General features: G+C 44.2%; 1 protein-coding gene across 3 annotated transcripts in view; it reads left to right on the top strand.

The window, feature by feature from the left end:
• Positions 1 to 19,846, top strand: part of EFCAB11 (EF-hand calcium binding domain 11) — a 158,966-nt gene that overhangs the window by 76,376 nt on the left and 62,744 nt on the right. Inside the window, exon 6 of one of the 3 annotated variants that reach the window (XM_045451848.1) lies at positions 259 to 1,532. The exons of the other annotated variants lie outside the window; for them this stretch is intronic. Within the exon in view, the coding sequence (XP_045307804.1) occupies positions 259 to 313 (55 nt within the window). The 3' untranslated portion in view covers positions 314 to 1,532. Of the gene's footprint in view, positions 1 to 258; positions 1,533 to 19,846 lie in introns of those variants that run through there. 3 annotated transcript variants of the gene reach the window in all.

The raw sequence follows: 19,846 nt of genomic DNA, 5'->3' as shown, positions 1-19,846 counted from the left end.
CTCCCTTTCTGCAGCACCAGCACCACTGCTACTGGTAATAATAGAACCCCCTCTGGAGCCTGCCATTACCTCCAGCTCCACCTCAGCCAAGGGTGATCTGTGCTTGCCGTGTTCATTTCCCCAGTCTCTTCATTGCTCAACTCAGTACAGCGTGACTTCCACCTCTGAGAGCTCTGCTGAATGATTTTGCGGAGTTCACCAGTAATCTCCTAATTACGAAATTCAAGGAATACTCTCTAATCTCTGACCTCTTTTCAGCCTTCACCCTGGTGACCACGCCCTCCCTGGAACATCCTTTTCCACCAGTATGTGACAGTGCTCATTCCTGCACTTGGTCCTACTGTATCCTTTGGTGGCTGTATGGGACCTTTGGGTCTGCCTGTATGACCCTTCCAATTGTCTCCCCTTTACCAATCTCCTTCCTCTGGGAGATTTCATTCACAGTCTTCCCTTTCATGTGAAGACTCCCCAGCTCCATGTCTTTATCACAGTCCTGTTTTCTGAATTCCAGCCCTATAGCTTCTCTACTGCTAAACATCTCTCTTTCTGGATGTCTCCATCGACCCCTCAAACTCCACATGTTCTAAGTGCTTTCTGTTGTCCTTCCCTTCAGACCTGCTGAGCTTTTCTTGTGTTACTCGTCTTGGTTCACAATATCACCATCTATCCAGTTACCCACTCCAGAGTCCTCTAAGTCAATTTCTTCCCTTGACCACTTAAAACCAACTGGTCATCAGACTTGGTCTATTCTACCACCCAGGTCTGTCTCAGATTATTTTCCTCCTCACCATCCTTGATCCATGCTGCGCTCACTTGCTGTAACAAATGCCACAGACTGGGTGGCGTAAGCAACCGAAATTTATCTTCTTACCATTCTGGAGGCTGGAAGTCTGAGATCAAGATATCAGCGGGGTTGGTTTTTTTCTGAGGCCTGTGCGTTTGGCTTGCAAATAGCTGTCTTCTCTGTGTGTCTTCTCCTGGTCTTCTCTTTGTGTGTCTGTGTCCTATTTTCCTCTTCTCGGGATACCAGTCATAATGGATTAGAGCCACCCTAATGACCTCACTTTAAGCCAATTAACCCTTTAAAGACCCTATCTCCAAACAGAGTCACGTTCCAAGGTGCTGACGTTGAGGACGTCAACATGAATTTTAGGGGACACATTTCAGCCCATAGCACAGGCCCTCATCATGTCCTTACAAGCTAATATGTGCTCTCTTAATTAGTTTCCCTACTTCCAGTATCCTTTCCCTTCTAAAATATCCTCCATACCACCATCAGAAAGATTATTCTGATTTCAGATGTGAGCACATGAGTCTCTTTTCTTCAAACTCTTTAATGGCTCCCAGTTGCATAGAGTATAACCTCTAGATTCCTTCAAAGGGCATTCTTCCATGATCTGGTTCAGCCACTGTCCTATTCATACAGTACTCCAACCACTCTGAAATATTTAAAGTTCTCTAAAGGTTTTAGGCCTGCACCTCTGCCTTTGCACATGTAGCACTCTGTATCTGGAATATTCTTAATTACCTCCCTCTGGCCATCTCCAACTCATTTTTTTAAAATTTTCTTTTTTTAATGTTTATTTATTCTTGAGAGACAGACAGAGCATGAGCAGGGGAGGGACAGAGAGAGAGGGAGACGCAGATTCCAAAGCAGGCTTCAGGCTCTGAGCTGTCAGCACAGAGCCCAACATGGGGCTCAAACCTACGAGCCACGAGATCACGACGTGAGCCAAAGTTGGATGCTTAACCGACTGAGCCACCCAGGCACCCCTCCAACTCCTTTAAGACTCCATGCAGGGAGCACATTCTGTAGGAAGTCCTGCCATAGAGTAACCTGGAGGAGATACGGCAAATAGCAATAGTACAAGCTGAGAGAAAATGTTAATATATGAAAAAGCATCTCTTTCATATGAATGTAATAAAAAAGAATATGTTAAATATAAATTAAGCTAGTTGTTATAGACTTTTCTCATCCTGCAGAGCCCCCGGAGCTTTCCTAAAGGACAGATTAGGAAACTTTCGTCTTCCTTTTCATCATGTACTTAGCCATCAGCTCAGGACCCTCATCGTACTTAATCACTTCCTGACGCCTTCCTAAATCTGGAGCGCCATCCAAAGGGTTGTGGTGAAGTTCAGCGCACTCCCTCTCAGCAGCCTCTGTTCTTTAGCTCTAGATACTCAGTAACAATGCAGCGTTCCCCCAGCTTTTCTGAAAATATGAGCACAAATTGCAAGAAATGCAGTACACATTGGGAGGTGTCAGTACATTAGGAGTGACGTGAAAAATCTGATGGAGTCAGGGGGAACAGGTGGACATTGCAGGATAACAGAAAGGGGAGGTCAGTCCGTTAGTAATGCAAGGAATATGATGGACTTAAAGAAAAGGTATAAATTACAGGGTAATGTGAAGAAGAGGTCAGTACATTAGTAACATGGGAAAACTGGCAGATTTGGGAGGAAAAAGTGCAAATTGTAGGATAATGCACGGTAGTGGCTTCACTGCAATGGTGAGCTTCCATCCTATCAAGGAGGCCCGCTGGCCATGCAGCCACTCCTAGAGCTTCCGGTATTTTTATGGTTCCGTCTTACAGCAGAGCTTTACGTCTTTTAGAACTCTTGATTAAACTCCAAGCTAATATTACAGAGAAAAATCATTATTCTGGCCTAATAGAGGAAAAAACAGAATGATTCCTTCCAAACTTCTGAATGCCTGAACCTATAAACCTCGTATTTGTCAACCCTAATAAACACACCCCTTTGGGGGGAACCCTTCACTGCACACAGACACACATTCCTCCAAGAGGCTTTATGAACAGGACTGCCATATCTGGGCTCAAGATAGAATTTAAAACCATCATATAATAAAACTCTTAAAGAACAATTTTAAAGCATAGCAGATAATGAGAGACTATTCTCAGTGGACCTCTCTTGTTTTGAAACATCTTGCGAGTGGGGCGCCTGGGTGGCTCAGTCGGTTGGGTGTCCGACTTCGGCTCAGGTCATGATCTCACGGTCTGTGAGTTCGAGCCCCGCGTCAGGCTCTGTGCTGACAGCTCAGAGCCTGGAGCCTGTTTCAGATTCTGTGTCTCCCTCTCTCTCTGACCCTCCCCCATTCATGCTCTGTCTCTCTCTGTCTCAAAAATAAATAAACGTTAAAAAAAAAGAAAAAAAAAAAAAAGAAACATCTTGCGAGTGAGGCACTGACTTTCCTTTTTCCAGAATATCTTTTCAAAGGTGTTTGGATAGCGAACAGGCTTAGAAGATAGAGTCAGGGTCTTCCTCCAGAACAAAAGGTAGGCATGCTTATCAACCATTTAAAAAGAAACCGGCTCCCTCAACTCAGGCTTCCCCTTCCGTAATGCAGCCCTCCATATGTGTAGGCACCCATCTGGGCCCATCTGCATCATCCCATAGGACTCGGGGTAAAGGGAACCGACACAAATGTGCTGGCCCCCATGCTGCTTGCTGCCATGGGTAATGGAGTCCTTTGTCTGTGAGCCAGTAATCATGGGTCCGCTGCCAGCATCCATGAATCTGTGGCAAGGCTACCTTGCTAGCTTGCAGGGAGGCTGAATTCCTAGGCCCTTCACAATTTTTAACAGTTTGATCAACGGTTTAACGGTTTGGGATGCTGACTGTGACGTGGCTTTCTGGAAGAAGGAGGAGGAAATGATGGTCTCTAATGGGAGTTGAAGAAAGTCCATGGGAATTAGTAGCAATGTGTTGACCAAATTAGACGGGCAACCAGGCAATAATGGTCCTCTGCTTTGTCACTTGTTAACGAAGAGGACTGGGGAGGCGGTGGCAATACGGTTATGGAGACAGTGTCTGGGTTGCTGCTGACTCTCTTCTGGGCAAGAGGACTTCTCACCAATATGGTGGGCCGCCTTGAGTCTGCTCGGTAGTAATGACTGATGCAAAGATTCGTATTGGGTGGGCGGAAAGTTCTACTCCTTTTTCAGACAACACCTACATAGACTGAGTGAGAATGAAGGGAAATTTGTGAGTGCTCTAGGCAGAGACCAAGAGTAAGTGGCCTTAGAACTTTGGCTCTTTCTCTTGGGAGATAAGGAGCAGGGCACATAATGCCTGTTAAGGAAGAATGGCAACAGCCAAGCCATATTATGGCTCGGCTTCTCCTGCGTTCTATGCAGGTGCATACGTAGATCCACTGGGAGATAAGGTCTCAAAGTTTTTGCATTGTTTAGCCAACTAATTAACATATATTTAGAGGTCCCTATTTAGAAAATAGTTATTTTGAAAAGCAAGGGAATGATGCATTCAAAATTCAGGAGAGCAGTTTCTTCGGAAGGTGAGGCACAGGGCTGAGATCAGGAAGGACCTCACAGGTAGCTACAGTAACGTTGGTCATTTTCTAGTTAAGTTGGGGATGAGTTTGCAAGTTTGGGTTTTATTATCATGCTTCATAAGGCAGTTATTTCTCACATATATTTACTCTTTGTTCCAAGAATTACATGGTACATTTTGGCAACACGCTGAGTTTTTCATTAGAATTACTGGATTTCTATGGAGTATGTAACAGCTGTTAGATTTCTGTGTGGATATTTGTAGGGTGGAGGTTAATGTCTTCCCATAAGATCCCTACAGCATCCAACAGGAAAAGGGTATATCTACATACCTTAGTGGGAGAAATTCTGGAGAGGTTCAGTGTTTTTTACCTTTTTGGATAATAGATAGGTCCTGAGATTACAGTGGCCCCCCCTTATCTGCGTATTCACTGTCTGCAGTCTTAGTTACCAACACTCCCCCGCGGTCCAGAGGCAGATGGTCCTCCTGATGTGTCTTCAGAAGGTCAGTAGCAGCCTCACACTACATCTCAGCGCCTGTGTCATTCACCCCCCTCCCCTCATCACGTACGCATTTTGTCATCTCACATCATCACAAGAAGATCCATTACAGCACAATAAGGTATTTTGAGAGAGAGACCACATTCACCTAACTTTCATTACAATGTTTTAATTTTCTATATTATTAGTTATTGTTGCTACCGACATACCCCATTTTATTGCACCTTGCTTTATTGCACTTTGCAGGTATTGCTTTTTTTTTTTTTTTTTTTTTTTTTTTTTTAATAAATTGAAGGTTTGTGGCAACCCTGGATCAGGCACGTCTATTGGCGCCATTTTTCCAATGGCATTTGTTCACTTTGTTTTGGTAATTCTTGTGCCATTTCAAACTTTTCCATTATTACTGCTGTAGAGATCTGTAATCAGTGATTACAACTTGTGGAAAGCTCAGTTGATGGTTAGCATTTTTAGCAGTAAGGCATTTTAAAATTAAGGTGTAGACATTGGGCTTTTTGTGTTGTTGTTGTTGTTGTTGTTGTTGTTTAGACATAATGCTATTGCACCCTTAACAGACTATGAGTAGAGTGCACGTGTAACTTTTATGTGTACCGGGAAACCAGAGTTCATTTCACTTGCTTTATTGTGATACTGGCTTTATTGCGGTGGTTTGGAACCAAACCCACGATATCTCCGAGGTATGCCTGTAATCTCTTACTGTGCCTGCTTTATAAATTAAACCTTATCATAGGTATGTACGTGTAGGAAAAAAACGGTGTGCCTAGGGTTTGGTATTACCTACCGATTTAGACACCCGTTGGGGTCTTGGAACGTGTCCCCCATGGGTAAAGAGGGACGGTTGCGTTGCAGATTAAGTGCTCACGTATTTGCTTAAGCTAAGACTAATTAGAAATTATTTTAGTTTGAGGTCTAATTCTAGATACAGCTCATTTTCATCATTCCTAAAAACGGCTTGTGGGTGCTTTCTATATTTATAGTGCTGAGGGGACATTGCCCAGGCATTTGAGAAATTGGGAAAATATTATGTGTACTCTACCAACGTCTCTGTCCTTGGGGATTGGGGAAGCCTGTCTTATTTCCCTTCCAAATTCTGTCTGCTATAGAGTCAGGACAGAAAAGAGTTCTTCGAACCTGCTCAGGAGGCCAAACTCCAAGGAGAATTTTGTGCCTCCGGTGTCTTCTGAGAATGAGTGCAGCGCCTTGCTGACAGCTTCGTCTACAACGAGGCTTCCGGGAGCCTCATCCCTTACCACATGTGTGAGGACTGCACACTCCTTGGTCTGGCTGACCTTGAGGGTCAAGACACTGATTTCTTTGTGAGGTCACCTTTAGGATCTTGTCATCGTACTACTAGCTAAGTATTTTTATCGCCTACTATAGACCAAATGCTGTTGGCACTTTGTTTCATTTATTCTGTACATCAACCTGTGGTGGCTGTTATCATCCCCCCTCTTCTACATCGAAGCAGAGCTTTGACATCTGACTCTTTTAAAAAAAAATTCTTTTAATGTTGATTTATTTTTTTGAGAGTGAGAGACAGAGCACGGGTAGGGGAGCAGCAGAGAGAGAGGGAGCCACAGAACCTGAAGCAGGCTCCAGGCTCTGAGCTGGCAGCACAGAGCCCAATGCGGGGCTCGAACTCACAGACCGTGAGATCATGACCTGAGCCGAAGTCGGACGCTCAAGCCACTGAGCTGCCCAGGCGCCCTGAAGCACAGCTTTGGGATAGACGAGGTGACTTTTCATGTTCTCCTCACCAGAATGCAAACTAGGTCTTGTAAAACTTGTGCTTTAGCAATGCCAGAGCCTTGTCATTTAATTTGCTAATTCTAATAATATCCTGTGAGTGTACAGACTTTTCCATTCTGATGGAAATCAGAGTGCCGTAAGACGCAGCGATCGGAAGTGGTGTGGTAAGGACAAGTGGGCCAACCTCTGTAGCCTCTGGGCAGGGGGGAGGCTACGTTGGGGGTTGCTGAGATCCTATCACCCCTCTTTTTAATGAATGCCATTAAATTCATTTCCTTCTCATCAAAACAGTGTCATCAGTATCTGGATGGCTAATGTTTTGAGATAAGCAGGATTTAACATTCCTGAAGTGTGAGGGGGGGGGGGGGGGAGGGGGGGAGGGGGAGGGAACAGGCACATGAGGGATGTTTTTATTTTGCTGAGAATGGTTTTATTTCCTCACCATGCTGGAATGAGACCAAGTGTCCCCAAGTTTGTTTCTATAAGAAAGCAAGCAGCATTTGAACAGTGCTTGGTTTCTGATACTCTCGTGAGTAGCGTGAAGGTCCTTTCCTCCTGATCCCTATGAGGGAACTCATTTACTTTAAGTGAAATGAGTATCAAAGGCAGAGTTTAAAGTGTCTGTATCCTTGGCTTGCAGATTTGTCTTTATTTGGCTACCGAAAAAACAAATAAAGACTTTAATCTGACCCACAGAATACTTAAAACACGGCACTGCAGTGAAAGATAGCAGGAGTGAGCCTCCCCCAGGAGGCCCCCCAGGCTGGCGGCGTTGTTGAAGGTGAGTGCTCGGTGCCTGAGAACCCAGGAGGAGAACCCCCAGTTACAGTAGATTCAGGAGAGCATTTTACAGAAGACAGCTCACTGCCTAATTCTGTGGAGTGATTTTCTCTTGATATATACTTATACGTGCCTCATTTTGGTAGGGCTTGATGCAAAACCAAAATATCTTTCCTTGTAGGAAGAATATTTCACGTCATAAGCTCTTCCCAAGGACCACACAATCTCGTACATGGTCACTATTGAAATATGATGCATAATTTGGAGTGCAGGCCACCCCATCCTACAAATACATGAAGGCCTTGGACGGTGATCAAAAAGAAAAAAAAATTTGTTTCAGTCCTTCTGGGCTTCTCCTCAGGGCCAGTTCTCCAATTCAGTGGCCACATCACACGCCGTGGATCCACCAGCTAAACAGTTGCTTATGGCACACCGTTCATGGACATAGCGGAGAGTTTTCCCCTTTGGAAGAAACAAAGTATAGTCCCCAGCTAAGAATGGGTTGGTTCCCAAGGTTTGGGGAAGTGGAATCTGGAACCTGGAACGTAATACCCAGAGAGTGTAATAAAATGATGCTTAATTTCCCAGGCTAGCCCACCAGGCATCTTTAATTCCTAGTGTGGCTGACCCATACCCTCAAGCCTGTGTGTCCTGTTGGTGTTAAAATACAGAAAGATAAATACCAAAAAAAAAAAAAAAAATACAGAAGGAAAGGGGCGCCTGGATGGCTCAGTCGCTTGAGTGTCCAACTTTGGCTCAGGTCATGATCTCGCAGTTCGTGGGTTCAAGCCCCGCATTAGGCTCTGTGCTGACAGCTCAGAGCCTGGAGCCTGCTTCGGATTCTGTGTCTCCCTCTCTCTCTCTCTGCCCCTCGCCCCCTCATACTCTGTTTCTCTCTCTCTCAAAAGTAAACAAACATTGGGGCACCTGGATGGCTCAGTCGGTTAAGCGTCCGACTTCGGCTCAGGTCATGATCTCACGGTTTGTGAGTTTGAGCCCCGCACCGGGCTCTGTGCTGACAGCTCACAGCCTGGAGCCTGCTTCGGATTCTGTGTCTCCCTCTCTCTCTGACCCTCCCCTGTTCATGTTCTGTCTCTCTCTGTCTCAAAAATAAATAAAACATTTTAAAAAAATTAAAAAAAGTAAACAAACATTAAAAAAATTTTTTTTTAATAAAATACAGAAGGAAAAGGAGGCACAGTCTCTCCTCTGCCTTTCTGGGCTCTCGGGTCACCCTTTCTTTGTTGTCCTCATACCTCAGAGATCTCCAGTGTCCTTGTATCATGGTGTTCCAAAATCACCAGCTGCTTGTTCTCCACTCCCCACCCCCTAATTTCCTCATTTTAGCTGATCTCAGCTGCATGGTAGTAGGGATGTATTTTGATTAAACTAATTCACACTGAAGTGTGCATGACTGATAGCCCCTTAATCCTCCCAAAGGCCTTTGCATTATTAAGGGAAAATGCTTATTAAATTAAACAAGTATAGATTATTCAGGACCTAGAATAAAGTGAAAGAAAAGATTAAGGCAGAGCAAGGGACGTTATGTTGGGATGTAACCTGGAAGAAGGGCTCAGCGTGGAATTTGCTCCCTGGGGCTAGCTTCCCTAAGCCAGTCCTGCTTTTTATCACTTCTTTCTTTGTGCTGCTTCTGAACTCAATAGTTCCGGGAAAGGCCAAGTGTTAATATAGTAAGGCAGCAGTGGAAGCTGCATTGCTGGAGATGAGGTTTGGAGAGTGGGCTGGGGAGGGCCAGAGCACTGGCTGAGGACATAAATGACCAAGGGACTGTAGGTATGAATTATGTGCCAGGCATGGACACTGGCCTAAGGAAAGAGACTGAGGCATCACACTAAATAGAGATCGCGAGATCATTCAGCCTATTCGGGGCCCGTCAACTGGCAATGAGCAAGTGGTCCTGTTTCTGCCTTCATACTTAGGTACAGTCTATTCAGGAGAGTAGACCTTAGGTAAATAATCACACAAAAACTAGGCCATCACACATCTGTCCCCCTGCCACATCAGATGAAGCAAAGGCTATCATGACCGCCTGTAAGTGGGGGCCCTGATGGACATGGGGGTTGCATGGCTTTCCCAGTGGGAGGCGGGTGTTTCAGGAAAGACTTGGGGTCAAGTCAGGGCAGCCACATGAAGAGGTTGGGGAGAGCATCTCAGGGAGAATGCACAGGGTGCATAACATCCATGTTCCAAATTGGAAGGAGCCCCCAGGGGAGGCTTAGAGAGGCAGGACCCGTGGGCTCAGGAGCCCAGAGAGAGACCAGCGCTGGTCGCCAAGTGTTGTAGCCATGTCTGGGGCTTGGAATCTCAGAGGTCTGAGGTTTGACTTCAAGCTTTTAAGCAAAAGAGCGACCCCCACACATAGAGCATGTGGCCCTGACTCTACACGTAACTGAGGTTTAGAGAAGGGAAATCTATTCGTGGATTTTTAAAAAAATTTTTTTAAGTTTTATTATTTATTTTTGAGAGAGAGAGAGACAGAGTGTGAGCAGGGGAGGGGCAGAGAGAGAGACAGAATCCAAAGCAGCTCTAGGCTCTGAGCCGTCAGCACAGAGCCCGACGCGGGGCTCGAACTCACGAACCGGGAGATCATGACCTGAGCTGAAGTCGGAGACTCAACCGACTGAGCCACCCAGGCACCCCTACTCGTGGATTAAAATGAAAATCTGAAGGGAGCACAGGACATGCTGTTGTTGTGTGATTTGTAATTTGAGGGGTGCCCATCAAGGCCCCCACTTCAAAATATCTTTCCAATCACTCCTGACACAGTGTCTAAAATCCTGTAATTTAAAACTCAGGTTCCCTAACAACCAAGGCTTAGGCATAAGGTGACATTAAAAAAATTGTTCAGAACCCTAGTCATCCTTTTCTAAAGTGCCTTTTTCCACTCTCTGTGACATCTCCTCCTTCAGATGCCCAGAGCTCATCTGTCAGTCTGTCAGTCAACACAGGATTTCAAGAAAGGACCCGATAGAACTTACATGAACTTTATGATGCAATTTTCAATCGGTCTGTTGCCTTCTCCTAGCATGTAAATGTGCATCCCGTTGTAACTCAAATTGCCTTAAGTGATAAATGAAATCTGTTGGTTCGCACAACTGAACCCAGCAGAGGTGAGATGGGCTTGGGTGTAATTTTATCGAGGCTGGGGCTCCGCTCTGGATCTCTAGGATTCTTCAGCCTTGCCCTTCCTCCCCCGCATCCAATGTGATTGGTCTGATGCCCTTGTACTGGAGACTGCAGTGTCTCCAACCCTCACAGCCACCGCATCACCAGCCTGAGCTGCGAGCTGCTCTCCTCGGGAGGGTCAGAAGTCCTGGGCTTCTCCCTGAGGTGGTGGGACCCCCTGAACCAATGATGAGGACCAGGAGTGTTTGGTAATCTGAGAACCAGTCACTGTGAGCAAGGGGGTGGCGTTCTGCTGATAGACAGCACCCCTGGAGCTGTGGGCCGGATCCTTTTCCCCCAAATCCCAGGGCTGCTAGATATCAGCAGTGGGGGCAGGGTCAAGTGTGGTCTAAGGCAGTGCCAGACAAAGCTGATGGCCCAGGGGTATTTCTATTTTAAACTTTTTGTCTACTTGTAGAATGTTAGAGCAATGTGGGCATCAGCAAGCAGATGGGAAGGGAATTGTTTTTAGAGTGGGCGTTGGAGCCACGTAAGTGTCCTTTGTCCTGACATTCAGTCACCAGTCTGCTAGTACGGCTCAGGTTATCCAGTGAGTGTTGTCTGTGACATTCCTGTGCTGTAAGCATTTGAGCTCAGGTGTCTGTGACCTTCAAAGAGGCTAAGTGTGTGGCTGTGGTAGATGGAGTTCAAAAAAGATGTAGGTCCTGTTTGTTTAGGACAATTATGCATTATTTAAAACTATTTTTAAAAATTACAGTGTTCCTCATTGGATGTGTTAGAATAACTTCATAAACTGGAGTTTGGCAGGAGGGGAGGGAGGTGCAAATGAGGGTTACTGCTTAATGAGAGGTTTGATGGTCTTTGTTCTCTATCTACCTTATCTAAGTTAAAATAGATTTTTAAATTCAGATAAATGAATTTTCAGATTTTTTTAATGGGAATGGTTTTATTTCTTTTTAAAAAAAATTTTTTTTAATGTTCATTTATTATTGAGAGACAGAGACAGAGCATGAGCATGGGAGGGGCAGTGAGAGGGGGAGACACAGAATGGGAAGCAGGCTCCAGGCTCCGAGCTGTCAGCACAGAGCCCGACGCGGGGCTCAAACTCACAAACCGAGAAATCATGACCTGAGCCGAAGTCGGATGCTTAGCCAACTGAGCCACCAGTCGTCTCGGTTTCATTTCTTATAACATTTACTACAAGGCTATATTGAATTTTTCAGAAATATTCCCTAATAAGGCAAAAAAAAAAAAAAAAGGTGTGTGCACGTGTGTGTGTGTGTGTGTGTGTGTGTGTGTATGGCATTTAAAAATTTTAATCCCAGCTCTTTTCTGCCTGACCAACTATATGTTGTTAATATTCATATAGATATTAAAATAAAAAGGAGCCTACACATCCTCACCAACAAAGATGATGTACAGGAGGCTTCCTATTGCTAGAGATACAGAGAAATAAAAGGCACACTTCCTATCCTCAGGGAACATCACATGTTCCATCCGGGAAGAAAGGCAAAAACATGGAAAATAAACAGTGGCAGGTTATCCACAGCCCAGTGCCACCGAGCGAGATAAAAGGAGGAACAGTTGCTGGGATGAGAGGGCAGGCCCACGGGGATGCAGAGGATGGGAGAGGTGTGGGCATCAGCAAGGAAGGGGAGAACATCTCCGGCCAAATAAGTTTACTTTTGCAGTTAGTTGGCTTTTATCCCGTCTTCCCTCAACTTGTTATTACAACGTTGCTTTAATTCCAAGATTTTCTTTGCTGTTGATATTTTCCGCCGAATTGTTAGATTGGATCATTGTGGATCCCCTCCAATCGTTTGTGTGTTTTCTAACCTTTCTGTAATGATTCCCTATGATCCTTTCAGAATTGTTTTGCGACGGTATCCTAATATAATTCTACATTTCTCTTACAATGATGAAGAAAGTATTGTCACAAGCAAACTAGAAAATAAAAGTATTGGGGCGCCTGGGTGGCTCAGTCAGTTAAGCGTCCGACTTCGGCTCAGGTCACGATCTCACGGTATGTGAGTTCGAGCCCCGCGTCGGGCTCTGTGCTGACTGCTCAGAGCCTGGAGCCTGTTTCGGATTCTGTGTCTCCCTCTCTCTCTGACCCTCCCCCATTCATGCTCTGTCTCTCTCTGTCTCAAAAATAAATAAATGTTAAAAAAAATTTTTTTTTAAAAGAAAATAAAAGTATTAACAGTTACATTACTTATCTGTAGGTGCTAAAAACTGTCCCAGATACACAGTCACTATTTGATAGCATCTTAAAATGTTCGGGGCTGTCGCTCACGGATGTCTTGGCCTCCTGACACCCTCATGTGAATTTTATAAGACATGAGAATTTCAGAAAACTGAATCTGACTATACCCAAGTTGGCAGAGTTCTTAGCTACCTCTATTTAACGTTGAGTTGTTGGATTACTCTTCAATTAGTAAATCTAGAAGCAAAGCTGAAAGTTTCCATTTAGCGTATGTTTCTCCTTTTAAGTTCTTTCCTGTCCTTTCCTGTTCATTTCCTCCTAGCAAACCCGTGAGCTTCCGTATTTGGCTGTGAATTCCTCTTGGACTGGGATGGTTAAATCCCTGGAGCTTTGGACAGCGCTCAGTGAGTGCTCAGTGAATGAATGAAAACAACATTTCACACAAGAATAGAAAGAAATAATGCTGAGGAAATTAGGTACAAGAACATCTTACGATTTAATTTTCACACATGATTTTGAACAATCTATCTTGTCATAGCAACTTCCTGCTAGTTTTACCTAACCAGGAGCTAAACTTGATACAATGGCAGTGAGATTTATAAGTCCGGCAGAGGATGCTTGAACATCAATTATTTTGTAAAGCAGACCTGTTATCTGTGGATCTGTTATCCACATCGATGATATGGATGCTCAGATTTTTAAAAGATCTTTGGCTTCCTCTTCTGCATAATTAAGTTCTTTTCAGAACAACTTATATATTGTAGATTTCACATATGTGTTTCAGACTAGTCAACACAACTAAAATTTGATCGTGATTACTGGCTTTTCAAAGCCTTCCTTCATTTCCCAGCAGTCAGCTTCCTGTCAGAATTCATTTCCCATTTGGAAAATCTCTCTCTGACCTGCAGTTTTTTGGACACAATTCATCCTTCACGAATTTGAGTCTACCCATTGTCATCAATCTGTAGCTTCTCAGATGCCAAAAGACCCCTTTTTATTCAGAGTGATAAAATCTAAAACATCAGAGGAGAGAAAACTAAGAAAAATATTTAGAGATTTTGTCCCCGTGATTTTTCTAATTAAAAAAGCTTTTCAGTGTGTATCTATTTCTGTTATTAAGCTTTAAGAAATCAAAGTAATAACCGTTAAATTGAAGCAAGATGTGCTTTCCATTCTCCCTCAATCTTTACATGATTAAAATTAAGCTTTGGCATAGCTGCAATATAATTCAGTTCAATTTAGCAAATATATATGGAAACCCTTTTGCTGGCTCCCCATTACTGTGGTGTCTACCAGGACTGCCTTTTAGTTTCAATAATTGAGTGTGAGATGTGAGCATTCCAGATGTGACTGCTGGGGAAAATAAAATCCAGTATGGAAGTAGGTTAGACTTTGAAGGCATCATCCAAGATGGTGGACCGTAAGAATGTATTAGTTTGGGCTTGCAAAAGGGAAAGTCTTTCCATGTTAGCGGCACCGAGGTTGGGTTTAGCAGGGTGTGTACTGATTCTTGAACAAGAAAGGGACATGATGAGGAAGGTCTTCATCTGGCTGCAAGCTATACCATAGAACGAAGAGGTGGCTGGTCCACAGGAAGCCGTTGTCACTGCCTAATTGATGAGGTCCTGCTTCAAGGGGAAAGGAAATGGACATGTGAAAGGAAGTCAAGTCTTAGAAATACTACCCAAAAAGAAGCTGATAGCCTCAAGAACTGGATATTGGGAAGCAATGCAAAGAGAACTGCCAAGATTAGCTCCAAGGGCTGGGAGCCTAGGCAAGTAGGACAATCATGGTGCTCCATTAGCATAAATGGAGGATTAAAAAGGGACGTGGACCCGGCAGAGCACTGAGAGGATACCCATGGTGGAGAGGGAAGCCAGACGAGGAATAGTCAGAGGAGATCCAGGAAACTGGATCACGGGGACAAAGGGAAGACACTGTTTCAGGAAGACAGAGTGAACAGAGAAGAAGTAAGAGTCTGAGTTTGATTTTGTATAGGAGGACACAATACTGACCTTTCAGTAACTTCAGAAAAGTGGTGGACGGGATGCCAGATGGCAAAGACCCTGAAAAGGGAGAAAAGTTTGTGTTCTTGCTGAGACCGTACTACAAAGTCCTTCATTTATTTCCAGTAAGAAACCCTTTTGGAGGAAATCCACTCCTTACCCGACTAGTAACAAAATGCTAGCCTGTTATTAATACCTGTAGGTTTAAAATGTACCTATTTTCACATTGTAACTCAAAAACATTATTTTTACAAACCATTTGGAAATAACGTTTTTATTTTCTTTGATTCTTCTCTTTCAAAATTTTGCTTATCCCTTTCTGAGATTTATTTCTAGGTCATTGATTCAGATTCCAAAACTAGTATTTTCTGTAAGCTTATTTGATGCCTACTAGACTTTAAATTCAGACATTTTCCGACAGTAGCAGCCAAAATAGCTTCAAAGATGGTTTTTACATCCACCTTACTTTTTCTTTCTTGATTGTATCTTTTCAAAAATGACCCAGATTGATAGCTTCTGAGATAGTATGCTATAGTAATGACACAGCTTTTTAGAATTGAGAAATATACTTTGGCCTCATTCTAGTTCTTGAAGACACCATTTACTCCTGAGAGGAGCCAGTCAAGAATAAAGTACATTAGAACTGGAGTCACAGGAACTAGGTTCTGTGCCCATCTTTGTTACATGACCTTGGGTCAACATCTAGAGTTTTTCATCTTTGAAGTGAGAGGATTATAGTAGAGGAACAATTAGGTCTCTTTCCAATGGAAACTCTCAGAATGCATGAATCTACTACTTTATTCTTTAACTTAATCATCAAGCCTACCATGTAGTATGGTTCCACATTTGAAGATGTGGTCGGGTTCCTTGTAAGCTCCCCCTTCCCTGTTCCCTAAAGGTAGTGTATCCTCCGCTTATGAGGGACCATCATCTCCCCCTTCATGTGGCCAGCTCTTACCTTCTTACCCTGACCTCGTGGTGCCTATTTTCCCGTATTCAGTGGTACCCCCCCAGCACCAAGCACCTCCAGTACAGATCGGGTGTTCAGTAAATATTTGATGATCGAATAAATGGGTTGCATTCTATTTTTTAAAATTGAAATATAGTTGACACACAATGTTATATGAGTTTCAGGTGTACAATATAGAGATTCAACAGCTCTATAGGTTATGCTGTGCTCACCACAAATGTAGCTACCATGTGTCACCCTACAACACTATTACAGTATCATCAGAGATCAAGAGAATTCTGTTCTCTTCCCTGTACCTCTCTTCCCCATGACTTGGGCCATACTGTTATTATTGTCCACCCCTGTGGTGGAGAGACGCCAGCCTAAGCATTGGAATCGATTATGAGTTTAAAAACATGGAGATCTCCGGGTCCCACTCTCCCGCCCTTGGTATTTGAGTTTCTAGAAATGTGCATCCACATTTTAAAATCTCCCCATAGGTCTTGTTCACAGGAGACACATTTGTCTACCTTCTGTGAGTTCCTGGATGTCAGAGATGATAGTGTCTGTCGGTTCATTCCCAAGCCCTAGGGTAATTTCTGGCAGAAATTAGGTGTAAATGATTGTGAATAAATGAACCCCAATTTTGAGATAAATAATAAAATGTCCTTTCTTTTGGTAGCAGATATGATACCTTGAAACTTTAAACACTGATTCACATTACCCATAAGAAATTATATTTTTATTTTTTTTTTTAATTTTTTTTCAACTTTTATTTATTTTTTTGGGACAGAGAGAGACAGAGCATGAACGGGGGGAGGGGCAGAGAGAGAGGGAGACACAGAATCGGAAACAGCCTCCAGGCTCTGAGCCATCAGCCCAGAGCCTGACGCGGGGCTCCAACTCACGGACCGCGAGATCGTGACCTGGCTGAAGTCGGACGCTCAACCGACTGCGCCACCCAGGCGCCCCAAGAAATTATATTTTTAAATAAATGAAATTATTTGAACGCCCTGATCACTAGTTCTGATAACACTCAAAACCCATGCTTTGTTGTCTAGGATTACTTTGCTCTATTTGCCCAATTCTTACAATTTAGTAATGAGTCATTTGCTTTCATTATGACTCGCCTATGTGCCATATACCTTGTTTAAATTGCTTGTTTGTTTTTTTTAAGAAGTTACAACCCACCACTATCTTTTTGTTCTCTAGTTCCAGTATTTCAAACGGTAGTTTCTTTTTGGGGGTGGGAGACTTGAAGCAGGGAAGGAATAGAACCAGCATTAACTCTGTGTTGTCTTGCCACTCACAATTCTGTGCTCCAGAGAAAAGAAATTGAGGGAACTGTTTTTTAATGAAGGAAATTATGCTATCCTGATGACAAAAACCCTATCCCAAATCCCCTATTGACTTGAGTCTTGGCTATCTATTTTTGCACTGCAAATGACCCTGACACTGAGCAGGTTAAAGCAATAAACACTTAGCATCTCAGTACCTGTGGGTCAGGAATCTGGGAGTGGCTTAGCTGGCGGTTCTGGCTCACATCCTCTCATGAAGCTACAATTCAAGATGTTGGCCAGGGTCGCAGTCATTTGAAGTCTTGACTGGGGCTGGAGGATTCGCTTACGGGGTGGCTCACTCAGACACCTGGTGATTTATTTCGTGCCTGTTGTTTACAGGAGGCTCTCTCGTCAGGGCTGATTGAGTGAGCCAGGAGGGGGAGAGCGTGGAGGAAATCCCAGCGCCCACACTTAAAGGGAGGGCTATTAGGCCTTAAATAATTTGCAGATGTGGCTTAAAACCACCACAGCTTCTAACATAAAACACTGTTTGCTGCCTGTGATACTGTCCAGAATGTAGAAGCAACTGTGAACCAAGTTATTCATTTCATTTCTTATCCATGAACAGATGTTGGATATCCGAATTTCTGGTTCTCGCTTTATTGTTTCCGGTGTCTACTTCCTTTTTCTTCTCTTGTGTAACATAACAGATCGTGTAAGATAATGAGGTACGGTGGTAAAAATCATGAAGTGTTAGAATCAAAAGGTGTCATTTTCTCTCTGCGTTCCAGACTACAAGCTTTTCCTGTCTAGAAATCAATTCAGAACGTATCTTCTCTGAGGAACCTTCTTTTTTTTTTTTTTTTTCAACGTTTATTTCTTTTTGGGACAGAGAGAGAGCATGAACGGGGGAGGGGCAGAGAGAGAGGGAGACACAGAATCGGAAACAGGTTCCAGGCTCTGAGCCATCAGCCCAGAACCTGACGCGGGGCTCGAACTCACGGACCGCGAGATCGTGACCTGGCCGAAGTCGGTCAGGCTGCGCCACCCAGGCGCCCCCTGAGGAACCTTCTTTTTTTTTTTTTTTTTTTTTAAATTTTTTTAATGTTTATTTATTTTTGAGACAGAGAGAGACAGAGCATGAACGGGGGAGGGGCAGAGAGAGAGGGAGACACAGAATCGGAAGCAGGCTCCAGGCTCTGAGCTGTCAGCACAGAGCCCGACGCGGGGCTCAAACTCACGGACCGCGAGATCATGACCTGAGCTGAAGTCGGACACTTAACCGACGGAGCCACCCAGGCGCCCCCTGAGGAACCTTCTTAATGGAGGTGGGAAGAAGTTTGAGAAAACTGTTTCCCAGTGAACCAGTGAGCACCAATTACACGGTACACGTGGATGGTTGTAAGAGCAGGTGCCAGAAATAACAAGCCTTCAGAGAGGAGCATCTTAAAGGGAAATGGGAGCTTCTCCCAAAAACGGAGCCAGTGACCATCAGATATTTTGTTGGCGATTTTATAGATGTGAACTTTCAAAAAGATAAAAGAAAAGTTAGGTCAGTCACAGCTGACCTAACTGACCTCTTAGTGGGATGGAGGGGTTAAAAATCAACCAAAAGGCATTGATTAAGTGAGCCAGGTATCAGGCATCGGGTTTGTACCTAATTACCTCATTTTCAACGAGTTCTCTTTCAATTCTTCTCCATCATCCCCAGTCGGTCTTTCCTCCCTCTTGTACTCTCTCTGCCCCACTAGACTGAAACTCTAGGGTAGAGCTGGAACTTTCACCTTCGGTCCCAGGTGCTGGAGGCAGGGCCCTCAGCCGATGTTTATTGTCATTAAACTTAACAAGCCATATTTATCAGTGAGTACCATTCTCTTTTTTTCTGAAAAAAATTGTGCAATTTGACCAAAGGCCCACACTTACCAAGTGGCAGAGTTTGGGATTCAGATTCGGGGCTGCAGTCTATGCTTCGGCACAGATGCTCTTGGGAAGATTCCATGAGGCAGCTGTGCCGGGAGGCCCCAGGAGCATCCTTACAGATCTTACCTGGGAGAAATTATGTAGGAGGTATTTCTGTGTTGACCCAGAATGAGTCACCGTGGTTTAAGAGAGACTGCCAGGAGATAGTTTTTCGATCGGCTAAAAGGATCTTGAGAATCAGCTGGCCTATTGTGTTTGGGCTAAAAGCGAATTTTTGGTGTTACCTGATGTTTTTCTGCCTCTCAGTGGGATGCTAAAAATTCCTCTGTAAGTGCTAAGGGAAATCCCATCCCTTTTCCCATTTTTTTTCGCAGAGAGTCTACCCTGGGTGATGAAGGAATCGAACATGGTATCTAGATAAAAGTGGGAACCCAGTAAATAAGGAGATTATGTGTCAGAGCCCTTGGCCAATCTGATCAGTACTAAGAAGAGGTCTTCTTGCAAGAGTTCAGGCCCCAAACTATGGGAATGGAGAAACAGCAGATGCATGAAATGGGGTTTTGCATCCAAATCCAGAGGACTGTAGCGATAGGATGTGCAGTGGAGGGAACTAGGGGCTCCCAGGCTCTGTGCTGGTCGTCTGAGTGAATGGTGGCTCCATTCAGTATGACAGAGACAGACACTAGGGGAGAGCAAGTGTGGGACTGATGATTGCTTCAATTTGGGATTGATGTCCAAGGAAGGTGTTCATCCATCTAGAAATGGGCGTGGAGGTCAGATGGCTCCATTAAAAAGAAGTTGCCCCCCGATATCTGGGAGCGCGCCTGGGTCTTAGATGTGTGTCTGTTGATGTCCCATTTCATGGATTGTTGGTACAGAAAATAGCCGAATGGCCAGGTAGCCTTTCTGGGCTGTGCTGTGCTGTGCTATTGGCAGTCTCCTCTGCTGCCACACATATGTCAGTGTCCTGGACGTCTTGG

The sequence above is a fragment of the Leopardus geoffroyi genome, chromosome B3, assembly GCF_018350155.1.
Source record: "Leopardus geoffroyi isolate Oge1 chromosome B3, O.geoffroyi_Oge1_pat1.0, whole genome shotgun sequence".
NCBI lineage: Eukaryota > Metazoa > Chordata > Mammalia > Carnivora > Felidae > Leopardus > Leopardus geoffroyi.
This window is presented reverse-complemented; position numbering and strand designations above follow the sequence as displayed.